General features: G+C 40.3%; 1 protein-coding gene across 1 annotated transcript in view; it reads left to right on the plus strand.

Moving 5' to 3' along the window:
• galnt9 (polypeptide N-acetylgalactosaminyltransferase 9) overlaps positions 1 to 17931 on the plus strand; it is a 112381-nt gene that overhangs the window by 84725 nt on the left and 9725 nt on the right. The window contains exons 7-9 of the mRNA XM_085293343.1: positions 11980 to 12165; positions 13545 to 13682; positions 17430 to 17525. Coding sequence (XP_085149469.1) covers positions 11980 to 12165; positions 13545 to 13682; positions 17430 to 17525 — 420 coding nt within the window. The remainder of the gene's footprint in view (positions 1 to 11979; positions 12166 to 13544; positions 13683 to 17429; positions 17526 to 17931) is intronic.

Consider the following 17931-nt stretch of genomic DNA (forward strand, 5'->3'; position numbering starts at 1 on the left):
ACCCTTAGAGGATAAGTGAACCCAAACAGAAAAAGCAGCTCCGCAGGGGTCAAAGGTTTCGATTTTTTTCTATAATTTGAAACCTGTTTAAATAAGGGAAATGGTGTTGCTGTGTGTTGCTGTTTTGCCTTCATATGACAGAAAACTACATCATAGAAAATCCCTTGATATTTTAAAATCTTACTGTCAGTCATTAGAAAAGTTGTAAATATACCGTCTGGTCTGCCAGCACCCTCAATCAGCATTTCTTTGAAATAGGTGGGACTTTTTGCAATAATATACTACAAAAAGACTTCCCTTGGGTTTTGACTGAGAGTGTTTCTGTTGAGAATATAGACATGTAAAATTCCCCAGTGCTTGCAACTTACTTCCCCAAGAGGTTACAGAATGCAATTTCACAGCTTTCTTCTGAGGTATTGGTAAAAAAAATTTCCACATGAAGTTCAAAGAATTTCCATGACAAAGGTCGGCAAAAGAATCCATCCCACATTTCTGAGGATGAATACAATTCTTTGTCTAAAATGCGCTGGCACTGGAGCCTTTTGTGCAGACTGCAGGGATTAAAGGCCTGTATACTTTTTTTAACCACGCCATGTATCAGTTTATCTTCCCCTGCCCTCTAAGAGAGAGGAAAATAACACTTAAATGTCAAAGTAGAATCGTCAATTAACCTATTAAGTGACCTCTAAAGGAGTTAAATTTCCTCTAAGATTAAAATAAAAGTGTATACCTCTGGGTCATTTATTAAGTGGTAAGAGACATGAAAATGCTGTTTATGAATACTTGTCACACAGATAGATAGATAGATAGATAGATAGATAGATAGATAGATAGATAGATAGATAGATAGATAGATAGATAGATAGATAGATAGATAGATAGATAGATAGATAGATAGATAGATAGATAGATAGATAGATAGATAGATAGATAGATAGATAGGATGGTATAGTATAAAGTCTGGATGACCTCAGTACATCCTTTCATCATCTAATACTGGACGGTAGCTTGGAGAGTTGTAATGGGCAGACAGACACAAAGTGGTGAAACCACCTTTGTGGTGCTTTGCCGCTACAGTCCAGGAGCAGATTGGTCTCATCACACCCATTTTTAAGATCTTGATCTCAACTACACATCTGTAATAGCCTATGTTTGTAGCTTGCAGATTTCTGATACAATTTCACTGACAAAAAGTCTGCACATACAGGACATTGCAAAACTTTTGAACGGCTCATTTCTTTTCCCATCATTTTGCTTTCAAGGAGCCAGACGTTCTTATAATCTTTAAAGCAGTTTTGCCAATAATTCTCTACAAGCTTTCTGAATCTCTTTCAGTGTTTTTATTAAACCACTGGCTGCTTTTTAACTCATTAAACTCATTTTCTGTCCAGTCCTTGTGCCTGACCATTTTGAGAGGATTACTTTGGGGGTTTTTTTAAGCCACTGAACACTGATCTATACATAGAAGGGCACCTAACATGAGGGATGAACCAGTGCTGTGTCTGCGCATAGACAGTTTAGAAAAGAACCAAGTTTAGATTGTGTCTTCAACCACTTTGTTACTAATTCTCAAGGCAGGGAAACGAGGAGAAATGAGTTATGAGTTATGTGAAATTACACAAGAACTGAACTGAAACTCAGTGGCAGCAGGTTTTGTGAAGTGATGAATCAGAAATTGATGGAATGTCATGGTCCTGCGGCCATGACTCAGTGACTTTGTGTTTATGTTCTTTATTGTTATTACTTTCATTATTATTCTTGGGCTGTTTTGGGATGGTTTGTGTTTGGGATTTTAGACACTGGGTTCTGGGTTTGTGCTCCCTCTATTGGTCCCTGGTGTTAGTGTTCCCCTGTCTTGTCAGGTTAATCAGGTCCAGCTGTTTCCCCCACCTGTGTGTGATTTCCCAGTGTCTCTTTGTGTACTTATAGTGTGTGTTTTCCTCTGCTCCTCGTCGCGTCGTCTGTGTTCATACCCGGTGAATTTCCCTGCGTGCTCTCCCTGCTGTTCTCCCTGCTGTTCTCCCTTCATGTTCAGGTTTGCCACTCCTTTGTGTAGTTTCTCCCAGTTTAGTTCGTCCTTAGTTCTGTTTGCCATCTCCACTTTATGTTCAGTATTGTCAATAAATCACCCTTCACGTCTGAAATAGTGCTGCGTTTGAGTCCTCCTTCCACTCTTCACACGGCCGCTGCCCCGAGCCGTGACATGGAAATACAAACACATAGAAAAACACACAATGGAAGACTATTTATGGATTGGCCTCCCCAGAGCCCTTAACATTATTGAAGCAGTGTGGGATCGTCTTGACAATGATCTGAATAAAAGGCACCCAGCATCCAAATAAGAGCTTTGAATGTCCTTGAGGAAGCCTGGAGAACTATCCCTGAAGACTTTACATTACATGACAAAGAAGATTCAGGCTGTGTTGAAGAATTAAGGTGGTCATAGCAAATATCCTTTGCAAGCTTGTTCGAACTGTACAAACTTATTTTTTGCGTTACATACTGTTTTTCCGTATATGTTTTAATCAGTTGCTGCACCTTTTTGCCATGCTCCTTGCAAGATACAAATAAACAGTACTGTGTAAAAACCTTCAAGACTGATGTCAAACACGCACACACAAACAGGTAACCTCAGGACAAAAAAACCCCACCAAAGCCATTTTGTCACAGCTGGTAAATAAAAAACAACATATAATTAGAGTTGCTTTTGAAAAATGCATGTTATATGAAAAATATACATGTTAAGTTTGTTGTTGTTGTTGTCATGTTATACTGCGTGATGCATCTTAATCCATAAGATTCACAGATCTTCTGGTGTTGATGTGATTTTGTGAGAGACTAACAACTGGGATTTAAGATAAATGTTAAATGCTGATGGGAGCGCAAACTCAGCTCGGATGTGTGCTCAAGTACAGATGATAAATTCATGTGTGTGCAAAATCTGAACGCAGCAGTCACTGCAGGATGCCAGACTGTTCGTTTTTTTTTTTAATTGTTGCTTTCCCACAAACCAAGTTTTGATAGTGGAAATATTTCACGTACACTGAGCATGCAAAGAGTTCCCAAAATTTTCCTTTATCACAAGTCACCACACTATAGCTGAGAGGAATATTACATATACACAGCCACCTGAACGTAAAGGGATGAGCTCTTATAAAAGTTTATTTCCAGTTCTCAGCTGCCAGTGTAGTTTTTATTATCTTCAGCTCCATATGGAGGAGGAAAAAAAATCACAAGGTTGGTCAGAATTAGGCAGGTAGGCTGGATTATATCGCTTTGCAATGTGACACCTTAAGCAAGAGCCCGTTTTTCTTTTCTTAACTTGTGAATTGGTCTTAAAGTTCCTGTTCAATACCACCTCTAGCAACGTGCCTCCAAAGTGTCAATAATCTGATGGGTGTGACTTTCCAAAGAAAGAAACCATTAACTAAAGCATTGATTTTAAGGGTACTACACCAAGTACGTGAGCATGTACATGTCGAGTGTATAGGACGATAAACGGCAAATGCGATACATTTGTAAACTAGTGAAAAGGGCCAAAAATGTACACATAGAAAAAGATCAGGCTCCAAGCAGATTGTGAGCATTTGAGCTATCAGCATTTCTTGTCCTAATGAGCATTTCAAAAAGCACCTCGTGCAGGATTTTGGCCTCCAAGTCAGTTCCGAGTGCTGGGGAGGGCATCTCCGTCCGTTTTGCTGCCTGGAATCTTAAATGCATCTAAATAGGACATGATGCATGATGCATAATTTCATTGAATGTATATCAAGGAGAAACTCTGTGAAAAATGTCACAGTAGAAGAAGAAGAATTTGTGTGTTTGTGTGGCTAAAAATTACATCATGGTATATCTTGTTTTCCAAATCAATGCAAAACTGGCAGAGCTCAAGAGTTCCATCTAAATATCACATTTAAAAACTGATATTTCCTCAAACCTGCCGGTAAATGTTTTCGTCATGCACCGAGAATAGCTGAGAAACACGGAGATGAACCCCTATGGACCCGCGAGCTAGTGCTACACTCATTTGGGCAATCCCGAGGCTTCTGTTTGCTACTGCAGGATAATTCTCCTCCCTGTCTGTCAAACACGTTAGCTGTCAAGCTGGATGTGACATAATATAAAGTCTGCATGACCCCGGCACATTCTTTCATCATCTTAGGCTGAATTCTCAGCCGCACGCTTGCTCTCTCTCCCTGCACTGCTCTCCATTTTGACCAGTGATGGAGAAAAAGTCTGATGGCTAATGTCATTTTTGCAGTTTCTGGAAAAGTCAGCGGCTATTTTCAAACGGCTTAGAGGCAGTAGTGTATTCCAGAAGAAGTACTTGTTGGATGGGTCACACGGTGATCGTCCAGGTGTGAGGAGCCGAGAAATGAAGCGGGGTTTTTAACTTTCTCTCTCTTGCTCGCTTTATTCCTTTTTTCTCTCCACACAGTGACACAATTCTTATTATGTTCGAGTGTCCAAACAACCATGAATGTTATCCCCATTTTTAAAGAAGTCAGCCCAAATATCTACACTCTCTTTAGAAGCTCAGCTTTATCTAGGTTATCTCAGATGTGTAAACCTAGAGACAACAAAAGCTTTTTGAGGGGAGTGCTTTTAAAATCGAACTCACTTTACAAGAGTGCTACAAAAGTATGGAAGTTCTACGGAATTTGGAGCAAGCCCCCAAATCACGTGCCTGTTTGGTAGACTCGAGAGGGACTGAAATGGCTGATCAAAAGACCTGTTTTATTTCCAGCATCCATACATTTTGTATGTGGTTTGCATATTGCTGCCTACACTGTTTAAGTCACATGTCTATTACCCGGTCTGGTTGAGCGGCCATGCAGAACACGTATGATATGTTAGCCCTCAAAACAACCTTGGGGAATCAGCTGAGCCTGGTAGTCTGAAGCCAAATCACTTGGGCACAGGTGGTTTGGGTATATGCCAATGAGCAGCACTGGAACTTACTCTGAATTTGAATTGGCCGCAATGTTTAGTTTCCGTTCTGACTGGTACAAATGTTGATCAGGTCCCTTACAAAGAAACACCAATCTAGCCACACCGATGCTGCTGCATTTTGTAATGAAAATATATGAAATGATTTATTACAGCAGCAGAATTTGGCATCAGACTACAAGTTCATCACTCCCCCTCTGAATGTGATGCATATACTGTGGAAACTGGGGATGAGTAGCTATCCTCTACTGGGTGATGCTGTTGTCGGTGAGTGTGTGAAACAGCAGTCAGCTATGCAGGCCATGTAAGGGGTAAGAAATGGGAAGTGTTACAGCTTAAACAGCCAAATTTTCAGGGTGTGTTCGGCATATTACGTGAAGAGAGTAAGGCATGTTAATTGTGTATGACACAGCACCGCTTGAGCTCTCTGATTGAAGTAGCTCGCAGCCTCCATTTAAAGCAAGTGCTCAGTTCCAAACTCTGTCTACATGTCCACCATCAGCCTCCATGCACTGCATTTTCCTGGTGTATTGACTGTATTGTTTAATGGCACTGATAGAAGCCTGTTCATGGCTGTTAATAGCTTTTATGCTCTTTATGGCTGATGTTTTCGGCAGCCTCGTAGAGCTTTTCACGCAAATGATCCAGCTGCAATTAACTAACAGCATGTACAGAGACAATTAAATTAAATTAGCAATTACATCACCACAACATCAAAGTACTCTGTGTTAAGTGCTCTCTCTTAATGATGCAGAATGCAGTTTTATGAAGGGTCACCTCCAAATGGACTTCACAAAAATCTAGTCCTGAGAACCTGTGGGTGGGATGTCATAGATTAAAACAGTCTTATTTGGTATTTAGATTTTATTATGTTTCCACAGTTGTGAATATTTAAAGGTGTAACCTGTATCTGCAGGATGCTGCTGCCCGTTGGAGCTCTGTTTTCACCGTACACTACATGAAACCAAACATCCATGTCTGTGTGGAGAATATTACTGTATGCTGATTTATTTAAATTATTAAAAATTGCGATTCCATTAGTAAGAAGAGTAGTGCATTTTTTTAAAAAAAGATGCTTAATACAGCACAACAATAATGAAATGAGTACAGCAACACAAAATGAGACCCTGTCATGAGCAGAGGCACTCTCTGCATGGTGTTAATGCTTTCCTGTGTGAGCAGAAGTGCACAGTAATCCTTATTATGTCTTTATACTTCGGAGGAAAATATCTGCCATTTGGCCTGATTTGCTTTGTGAATGCTTTTTCTAAAGCCTTGTTTATGAGCCTACAGGCAGCAGGATGGAGTCATAAGCAGTCCTGGAATGTAACACGTACTGTTTTAGCCAGCAATCTGTTGGGCACCACCTGTTTTCCCTCCAAATCACCGGCGTTTTTCTCATGCGTTGAAAAAGGTCACATCAGCATTGATGATCCTCACAAGCGGAGCTGACTCCCTGCAGCTGCCTTAGATCAGGTTGTTCGTCGCTAAATCAAGAAAGAAATGTACCCTTGCCCCCCTCCCCATCTTCACCAGCAGCTTTGTGGTTAGTGGCTTGTGATTAGCTCTTTCACATCAACACATAGTGTCTTAACTATTGAGAATAAAAGTGGCATTGGAAGCGGATGTTCTCTTTTGTAGTGAAATTGACTTTCAACAGTGGTACACATTTACATGTAGGGAGAATTGTAAAACCATCGTAGAGGTTGATTCAGTCCAGCGAAGTGAGAACAGAGTGGAAGTCCCAAAATATACAAACTGCTACATAGACTGTTTGCACAACCAGCAGCCAATAGATGTGGTTATGAGGGATGCAAACGGGGACAGCAAAAGTAAGACAAGACCAAGACTTTGTGTGTATTGCTCAGAATGGGGGGGTAGTGGCTTTTTTTTTTTTAATTTTAAAAATTTACTTCTGGGAGTTTCAGGCTTTATCTGACAGGCCGGTGCAGAGAGCAAACAGGAGACCAGGGAGAGAGTGGGGGCAATGACACAAAGGAAATGAAAGATCCAGAGCAGACTCAAATCCAGGCCCCTAGCCTTTGGCATATTGGCTGCTTTCTAAACCAGGTGAGCTCCCAGACAGTGTGAGTCGCAACCAGGCAGCCTATAGGGGAAGGGAAACGGCTTTAGCACTGCATGGACCTGAACCTAGTCTAAGCTTTGCTACAGTGTAACTACATCATCATCCAATTAATAAATCATCCAGACAGATTCCAGTCAGATTAACATTATTCAGCTTGGAATCATGAAAAAAGACATGGCCCTAATAGCTTTCCAGAATCATAAGATCCTGGGCCTAGCCCTGTAAATAACAACATTATTATTTTAGCTTCAGACTTACAAATGATATTTCCTTGTCTCATTGGCATTTGAAGTATCACCTTGTGAAAAAGCTGTTGGACCTTTATCTGTTGAAATGTTATTACCATTAAATCTCAGAAGCAGGAAACTTTATTAGCATGCAGTTAACAAGCAGATATCATCACTGACAAATGCAGTAAATAATTGATGGAGGATCAAAATGACTTTGAGAAGATTGTAGTCCAGATAGAAATGAATTATGCAGAAAACAAATAGAGGCAGCCTTTGTCCACCTGGATCAAATGAAGTTCACTGTATTAGAAACCTATGCTTGAAAGGTCACTTCAAACTATTACTCCCTTTCCGTTCACTTGTAATGCCATGATAATGTGATTTGATATGATTAAAGAAATTATAATTATAATGTTAAACACGAATGAATATAATAATTAAGGATAAATGATATTGGCAATAAAGATAAACCACGTTAGATAAAATGCATGCAGAAAACATCCAGAGCCTTTCAGGTTTCACCATAGAGGAAGCACATAAAATGTTATGCTTGAAACACGTAAAGCAGGTCCATTTGATCACGACCGCTATCTTTTTGTTGCTGCTGTTGAAATGCGTCTTTTTCAGTCCTATAAATTAGAAACACCTGCAATAATTAAAGAAAAATGTTAAACAGCATCTTTTTATATACATACTTAATAGTTTGTGGGAGTTTAGATGGCTTTTTAATTTGCAACAAATCCTGCTGTGAAATATACAGTAATATAATTAGAATGAGAGCTGCTTATAGAGATAAGATGAAAGGTCTGGCTGTTACAAGGGAAATAATGAGCGGTGGAGTGTATTACTGTTGCCATGCTAAAGCAAAGAAGGGAAACAGCTGGTACTCAGTGTATTTCATTTATTTATGTATTTATTTGTAACATGGAAATTAAAAAATAAAAAATAATTTGTCTCCTGCTTCTTATAGACAAACAAATGCATTATTTTTAACAAGAAACTCTACTTGAAGCTTAAAGATAAAAGTTTAAATTAATGCAACAAAGCTTTAGTCTGTTTAGCCAACTAGCTAGCACACAGCTTTCTGACCCTTGCAAGTGGTTGAGGAAATATTGATCAGCAGTTTGCTTTCAGCGCCAGGAAAGCTGCTAACCGCAATTTCACTTGCACACATTTTCAATTATCCACGAGTGCTTCATAAGTGGTTAAAACACTGATACTTTTACTCACATACAATCAATTTGGAGCAGGAAACCAAAGAAACACAGCATTACGCAGAGCTTACTATGTTTCCAAAGGCAACGGGCGGGATCTGCAGGGACTAAAGGCTTCCCATTAAATCGGTATTGCACTCACACCCACACAAAGTCGCCAACCGTGAAGACTGTTGCAGAAAAACAGCATTTGTCATGAGCAGCAGCAAAGCAGGTAAACCCTGCTCCAAAGTACTAATGGATTTTTTAGGCCAAGGTCATTGTGGATCATCAGGAGTGAAGAAGAGGGGTCAGTCAGTCAATAGAGGTTTTTAAGCTCAGGTCAGCTCCAGCGAACTACTTCACCACTGATACAGCTGAAGCAACTGAGAGGACAGATGCTGTGATTGCCCTTATTAACATACAATTAAGCACAACCTCACAGACTCCCTTTAGCACTACAGCAACGTGTAACATCAGGGTACCTGTAGTGTTAATGTGAACTGACATATCCATTCTTTCATAAAATGAGAATTTTCCATATATTTCCTATTCTGAAATTTACACAAGCCACTAATGAATTTAGCCCACTAAAAAGAATGCTCATACCCAAAACATATTTTTTGCCTGTGCCATTAAGCTCTGTTGTTTGAACAATTAAAGAACAACTGAGTCATGCAGTTTCCCTGGGTGACATGTTTCTTCATTACAGTGAACACTGTACAGGAGTTTATTTTGAGTCAAGCCCACGTGTTCCGCCTTGCTGCCAGAATATCAAAGGAACAATGTGGATTAAACTACTCCCAAAATGATGCACCACACACCACAGCTTGGATAACATTTTCTAAGAAAAAAGCTGTTTAGACACATCTCTTTGGTTTATTCAAACAACATTTCATTAGAATTATTGAGAATAACAAAAATGTAACTTACATTATATTGTACAGACATGCTTTTTCCCTTAATAAACAAATCCAGGGATTGGTAAAACTGCTAACTTTGGGGTTGAAAGGAACCAGTTCAGGTGCTTTGGCCGTCTGTGTAGGATGCTTCCTAGGCAAGGGGTTTGGGGCATTGTCCTCATCGTAGGAGGCCCTGGGATAGACACACCACACGCTGGAAAGCTTGTATCTCTCACAATTCTGCATCCTCCTGGATGAGCTGGAAGAGGTTGCCAGTTGAGTAAAGACTGGGCTATGCTATTTAGACTACTGGCCCTGCGGCCCAAACCCAAATAAGCGGGAATCGATGGAAGGATGGATGTTTGGAAGAATGGACAGATGAATGGATGGAAGGATGGATGGATGGATGGATGGATGGATGGATGGATGGATTAAAATATGTGGGGACAATGTTGGGGGAGACGCTACCATCCCATAGAGCAGGGGTAGGCAACTCCAGGCATCGAGTGCCGGTGTCCTGCAGGCTTTAGATCTGTCCTTGATCCACCAGATGATTCAAATTGCTAAATTACCTCCTCAACATGTCTTGAAGTTCTCCGGAGGCCTGGTAACGAACTAATCACTTGATTCAGGTGTGTTGACCCAGGGTGAGATCTAAAGCCTGCAGCACACCGGCACTCGAGGCCTGGAGTTGCCTACCCCTGCCATAGAGGTTGGGGGTTGATAGATAGTTTATAAATGGAGACATATTTTAAGAACTTCATACAAAAAAAAATCCATACTTGTCCTTTACCTAACTATCCTGTCATATCTCCCCAATACTTGGCACTACTCACTGATGATCTGGCCTACAGATATACATCCAGCTACACACCTCAAACATTTCTTGATTGCATCTGGTCACAGGTTGTTAATAATAAATCACTGGGAGCAGGAATCTCTGAACATATTTAAATTACCATACTAATATACTCAATTCATTGGTGAAAGGGCCTTTGCTTAGCACTTTAAGGTTTCCAAATGGCATCATGAAGTGCCTTCAGAGTTCAGTAGTACTCTTTTAGTCTTACAATAAGAATCATGGAAGGAAATACAGATCAAGAGTTTGAATCATATATCATTATTTTGAAAATGACCAAAAACAGACGCTGTATTTATTCACATCTTGTCACATGACATTCAATAAGCATGATGTGCAGAAAACGAGTATCATCCCAGATCTGCACTTAATTGAGAAAATAGTTTTGCAGCAGCATGTTCCTTAAACACCAAGCAGGGGGTATCGTTTTGGGGTCATAGAGAAGTTAATGAATGAGAACATCTGTTACGCTTTGTGGCAATTGTCATTAAGAGACTGTGGGTGGTGGAGGCGGTGATATTTTGTACGGCTGGAAGGACATACCATATGCTGTGGCCTTCCAGTGATACGGCATGAGAAATTGCTCAGGCACTTTGTAACACCATGGCAGAGATTTGAAGATATGGATGTGTTTTTGCAGAGAGTTTTAAAATTCAAATCTTTTCTGGCACTGAAAGAAATGGGTGCATTACTCCCATGTGACTGCCTGCCACTGTAGCTTTCCATTGAGTATGTCAGTCGAGGGTCACAACATCACACAGTCTGCAATCAATCAGTTTTCTGAGCTGTGATTGATGCTTTTAAAGAAGGCATTTTTCACTGCCTGGCTTCAAGCAGTATATCCCTCTTTTTCAGTGTCATATGCACAGCACTCCGTGGCATCAGAGTTCTCCAGTTGTCATAGGTACCTCTATGAAGACTGTATCTACAATATGAGCCATAGGCTTACAAATCCATTTGTCCCTCATTTTGTCGCTCACTTCAGCAAATAATATAAATAAATATGTAATAATGTAACAACTAAATGCATCTTTGAGAACACGTGTGCTATGTTAGAAACAAGAAGAAGGACATAACATAGCTGTAAACTAATTGCAAGTATGTTTTTCCTCTTTAATAATGAAAACCTATGCAGCACTCTGTCGCTTTGAATGGTGGATAAAGATTGTGACCCTAAATGTGCAGCAGATTTCTGTGTCGATGCATTATATTTTTCAAGCAGTTCGCTGATGGAGATAAATTGCAGCAAGCTCAAGTATGACCATGATACCATGGACAAATTAATGAAGATGCCTGTTTGACCTTGTTCACTCCACTATGAGAAGTCATTAAAAAAAAATCAAATGCATTTATTTGAGTCCTCATTTGTGCTTCTGCCAAGGCTGTTTGCATGTGGCTTTTCAACATTTAACTTCATATTTTAATGAATATTTTTGCTCTGAAGTGGAATTCAGTTCTGTTCAATACTACATACAAAATATACCTTTCTCTAGTAGAATCTGAGTTTTATAAAGCCAGTGAGGAAGGATTCCTGTATTTCCAAAAAGACATCAGATTATATAGACATCTACTATGAGCAAGGGAATAAGGGATAATAGCCAGCTCTACATTCAAAACCAAGTTGTAATAACCAGCAAACCAGTATTTTTTGTATAAATTAAATTAATTATCCTTAAACCTCAATGCCTGTAGTTTGATTGGCCTCTACATTAGGCGGGAGCTGTGTAGCTGTTGATCTGAACTCTTTCTTTCTGCTGTGTAGGTGTGGCAGTGTGGTGGGAGCATGGAAGTCCTCCCGTGCGCCAGAGTGGCCCATATCGAGCGCACCAAAAAACCCTACAACAATGACATAGATTACTACGCCAAGCGCAATGCCCTGCGAGCCGCTGAGGTGTGGATGGACGAATACAAATCCCACGTCTACATGGCCTGGAACATTCCCATGAATGTAAGTTTTTCTCTGTCTTAGATTACACCCTCATTGAAATCCACGAGCTCTCTTTTGCCCCGTCTCCTCCTGTCACACTTTCTCATTCAGACATGCAACCAGGCCTCTGGAGACGCTAGTCAATAGAAATTCAAAATTCAGATTTCATCCCGTTTGACCTTCACACTGGCAGCAGAGCACAGGCAGAAAGCAGTAGATGCTCTTTCCAAACAGATGAGAGAGGTACATCAAGTGAAGGAGATTAGCCTCATTTCCAATCAGTCTAGTTTCATACGTATCAGTTTCATTTAATTGCTTTCAAGAGTCTAATAATAAACAGCTATTTTCGTTAATAAAGAGTTTAATATTGAATCCTAATTGCCTCTTCAGCCATGCAGAATGAGATGATAGTCAGTGAAGGACAGCAGTGAAGGCCTCAAGAAAGCCGTCCAGCACAGCTCACTGACATCCCTAACAAAATAATTACAGGATGTGGGCTCGTCACACACTGGTGTGGCACGCTGCTGATGCCTGCATGCCGCCTGGAAATGTTGAGTCGAAATGTGGGAGCTGGGGGTGGCAGCACCTTTGACAAAGTAGTCAATCAGACCACATCCCTTCTTGAGTGTAATTACAAGCACAGTGGCATGGCATGTTATTACCTCGGCTGTCCTGTGGCGCAGAGTTATTTTGTGTACAGTAGAAAGGCCTAACTACGATTATTCCATCTACCCCCCTCCCTCTCCTCCCAGCCTCCCCCTATACACAATCACTGATTTTCGTTATTGTCTAAGGTATCTGCTGAGAGCACAATTACCTTGGTGGGGGAAGGCTTTATGATTCACCAGAGCGGCCGGCTCCAAGTCCAAACACCAAACAACATCTCACTGAAATTGAATGCATTTTTTAGTGTCGCTTTATGGTTGCTACAAAAAGTGGATATTTCCATCTAGAATTTATTATTAACAGATGTTGGAAGCACGTTCAGCAGCTGACTGTGTATTCCAACACAGATGGGGGCGAACTGACTGAAGAGTAGATGGCTGCATGTGTGTGTGCATGCGTCTGAATCAAGCCTCAGTGCCAGGTAGTGCAGCTATTAGGCATTCCCCCAATCAATCTAGGAAGCCACCTCCGTAATGCCGGCATGGCCGTGAGGGCTCATAATTAAGCAGCTGATTAGAGTTTGAATCACGTGTAATGAAAGAACAATGAAGATCCTTCATGACAGGTGCATCTATCCAGCTCTTAACTAAAAGGTTGGTCTTTTCTTTTCAGCACCTCGACACTCTCGCATATTCCATTTCTCAAGCAGCTTTCACTCTAATAATTAAAATGCCTGCTGGCTAAGAGGCTTTTTTCATGCGTGTTTGTCTTTGTTTTGTACCATTTGTTGACAGAACCCTGGGGTTGATTTCGGGGATGTCTCGGAGCGCTTGGCCTTAAGGAAAAGGCTGCAATGTCGGAGTTTCCGCTGGTACCTTGATCATGTCTACCCAGAGATGCGAATCTATAACAACACCATCACATATGGCGAGGTGAGGAAGACATTAAGCAAATGGTTGAAAGTAAACACTGATTTTGCCATATCATCAGGGGACAAACACCTTCCAAAGCATTCAACTTTTGCCTCGTCGGTCCAGATACAATTTTCCCAGATGTCTTGGGGATCATCGTGATGTATTTTGGCAAATGTGAGACGTGCCTGGTTTTATTTTTTTCCTTGGTCTCCTTTGGTCTGCCAGTAATCAAGCCTGAGTATGTTTAGTGAAACTAAACAAAAACAGGGGTTAATCACAGATAATTCATGATTAAACAAGAGGGGCACTTACTTTTACACACGGGACCAGGTAGGTTTGGACAACTTTTCTCCCTTAATCAGTGAAATCAACATTTAAAAACAGAATTGTGCATTTTTCACTTTGAGGATCTGAAACATGTGAGGGTGCCAAATATTCACAACACTTGGAAATCAGGAAGGGGGCAAACACTTTTTCACACCACTGGAGTTTGCAGAGGATGTGAAAGCTGAGGCAGGGAGGCTGATCCTACAAATAAATCACAGAAATAAAGGAGTGAATTATTAGGATGTTTTGTGACATGTGATGATGACCTTTAATGTGATGGAGTGGTACATCTTAGAAAAAAACAAACGATTTGAGTGTAGCTAGTCTAAGGTATGATATTGCTAAGGAATTGCAACATCACCACACAGGATTTGTACCAGCTCCTCATAATGAGTTTTAATCAAATACTTTATTAGTTTTCCATTTTAATTTGATTGGGCTTGGCTATGCACTCAGCACAGTGGGGGGAAGACAACAGGATTATAACAGGTTGAAGAATTGAACACACTCCTGACTCAGACACTATTTGGAGGTTCGCTGAGACGCATTGTTTACCTCATATCAATTTCAGCAATGGACACCTGGAAAACTAGAAGGGCATTGGGAAAAAGCGCAGATCACTGCCAAAGGCTAATAGATCAAATATCATAATCATTTATTAGTCAACCATAAATAATGCAATATTCATCTATGTATGGGTTTAAATTACAAAGTAGTAACTGCAAACATCACGTCACAACAATGCTCATTGAAGCAATGCGACACACTCCCATTCTGGAACTGATGGGATTTTTCGTATGCCCTAGGGGAGGTTTCCAACTGAGGACAACTGTTGGGGGCCCCCTTAACAGCCTAGGGTGTTGTCTGGCATGCCTGTTCACAAGCTGCTGGTCTGACTGAATTATTAAAACCTTTTTTTCCCCTTTTTTTTTTTTTTACCAAATCTGGCCTGGTTTTTGCTAAATCCCACTCACAGACAGATGGACTGGCAAATAGGTGGGAACAAAAGAACAGCCTAATCAATATGCTGCATATCAGAATTCACAATTCATCAAAGCCCTATGAATTTACTCCCCCTTTTGTTCCCTCTGCTGCCTGTTTTGGCTCTGGCACCCAGATGGATTCCTCAGAGTGGCATTAACTTAAGTGGCACTATTTCAGATCTGTCGACAAGCTGGGTAACATTTACCTTGTCTAGCCACACAGCCAGCAGAGCAGAAGTGAGCCTCATCTGTCACCGAGCATCAGCACCGCGCTCGGCCATGCTGACCAGACCAGCCGAGTGGAACCCTCCCTGACAAAACTACATGATAGACATGTCGCAACCTGGAAATGAAGCCTTACTCATTCAAATCACACCAAACATGGGCCTCATGCTCAGTGCATCATCTGCAGGTCTGGAGGACAGGGGGGAGACTGAACTGGGGCTGGTCGTGTCCCGATAATATCTATCAAAGCTCAGTCATCGTTTGAGAAAATACAGCCTGCTGTGTGAACAAACCACAGTGGATCTAGTATCACAGAGGTATTGTGACATGCACAGAGGAATTAAATGGTGGCTCACATTCAAGAGACTATTATCTACCTTCTTAGATAATAAATAATAATAGGTTTTGAAAGGCTGCTCTGATACTATTATTTTCGTTTGAACCAAATGTGAAACCGGTAATTTATTAAATTATATAATATTGGGCCATTTTCATGTGGTAACATTTTGTACAAAATATTCATATTTACCCCGTTTTCTCAGCTCACAGGGATCCTCTTTGGCTGTTTTCTCATTAAAATCAATGCTAAAGAAGTCTTTTCCCTGGTTTAGTCACTTTCTGTTAGACTTTTTTTCTAGATTGACACTAAAACATGTCAAGAGTAAAATTAGTTGTGTAACAATAACCGCCCAACAGACAAATTAAAATGTGTCCCAGAAAGCTGCCATTACTAATGTCTTGTTGAGCATTTGTACTGTACTATCTGCAGTGCTCGCACCCCTTTGCCTCTCTTCTTCACTGCATAGATTGTGCCTAAAGGAGAATTAAATCCCACCTACACTAATCTGTAAATAAAATGGAAAAGAAAGGCAGGAGCCGACCGAAAAGGCTGAGAAGAGAGGCAGTAAGAAAACTGCTCAATAATACTCAGCGAGCTTGTCTCTACCAGCTTCTCCTTTCACATACACCAGTGGTTCGCAAATTGTGAGGTGCACCCCACTGGTGGGTGGAGGTGGAGTATGGAGTTAAGCTATTAATCTATTTTTTAGGGGGAAATATCTTCTCAAATATGTTTTTAAATTCCTGATTTAAAAAAATATACCTTGTGGTACTTAACACCTTATGTACTTGATACGTTTGCACTTTTGTCCTTTTGTCTTTCTCCCATCACTCCAGCCCCTTCCTGAGCTTGGTTCTTTCTTCCCATTAAAGGGGAGTTTTTCCTTCCCACTGTCGCCAAGCGCTTGCTCATAGGGGTCATCTTATTTTTGGGGATTATTTTTTATTATTGTAGGGTCTTTACCTTAAAATGTAAAGCAGCTTGAGTTGACTGTTGTTGTTATTTGGTTATATACAAATACAGTTGAATTGAAATGTCATGAATAGTCCCACAAATATAGGAGCATAGGCATTTAGATCAAGTTCAGAGCTTTGACATATAACAAAATGACATATTTTAAACAAACTGCATACTTTTTCATAACTTAAACAAGTAGTTTTGTTCCTTAAAGCTAGTCAAACTGCAAGTGCAAACTCAAAAACTAGAAAAGAAAAGACTGCATTCAACCAGAAAGACCTGCAGGCAAACTTTCTCCACTAGCTGATGTGAATTAATCAGAGAGAGAGAAAAAATTTCCCTTCCAGACTTCACTCAAACTAATAATTTTTCATCTAAATACAGCCAAAATCATGGCAAACTTTAACTTATGTATATGGTAATTTTGTCAAAAGACATTTCCAAGAATTACATCTGGACTTTCCGTGCAATGGAAAAGTGTTGCAAGCTTAATTTCAGTCAGTGTTTCATACTTTTCCAATTTTCAGACAACAGACACCCAACACACATATAAAATATGTAAATGAGAATAGTTTCATTGAGACTTCTGCTGTATTTAAATACAGAGGGCCCAGAGTGTAGGAGATGGTAAAATTATCTGGCACCATGCTAACCGTATACATATAACACGTTCCTATTGTTGAGGGTACACTGCCATTAGAATCAAATAGACTCAAATAGAATATAGAATCGAATAAACTTGTGTGGTTCTCCAGTTCCTCAGATGCTTATGTACTTTTTTGTGTTTGCTCTTGCACCTAACATTCAAATGTTCAAATGGAGAATATTTGAAACAAGCTGTTTGTTTGGTTGTTTTTAAGAATATTGGATATGTAAAATACTGGAGCTTTCAGCAGCTTCATAGAAACATCATCTTTTTTGTTTTTCTTGCAGGTGAGAAACAGCAAGGCCAGTGGCTACTGCCTGGACCAGGGTTCTGAGGACGATGATAAAGCCATCCTGTACCCCTGCCACGGCATGTCCTCCCAGGTCAGCAGATCTTTCTCTATTTCCTGTTTATTTTGACTGCTGTCTTCGATACAGATATTCAACAGTCAGTAATGCCATTAATTAAACTGTTTGTCAGTGCATTGTATTGATTCTTACTCATTTAAGTCTGTAAATTGGGTGTCTTTGCAAAAGGTAAACATACAGAAACCTACAGAAAATTCTTTAGCAGATTTTTTTTTAAATCAACACATTCTGCGTTTTAACACTAAACCTAAAGATGATGTGGTGCAATTAGTCTCCTCTTTAGGCAATGTAGCATCCAAGTCAGGTTTTACATAGTAAGTGTGAGGCACAGACATGCTATGAATAGAAATGTGTTCTTCCCATTGGTACTCGCTGATTAATATAGACCACCACACACATCCCTCTACGGGTTTTTAAGCAA

The sequence above is a fragment of the Mchenga conophoros genome, linkage group LG12, assembly GCF_057382185.1.
Source record: "Mchenga conophoros isolate Kocher_MC1m ecotype Shallow Benthic linkage group LG12, M_conophoros_male_GT1.1, whole genome shotgun sequence".
Classification (NCBI taxonomy): domain Eukaryota; kingdom Metazoa; phylum Chordata; class Actinopteri; order Cichliformes; family Cichlidae; genus Mchenga; species Mchenga conophoros.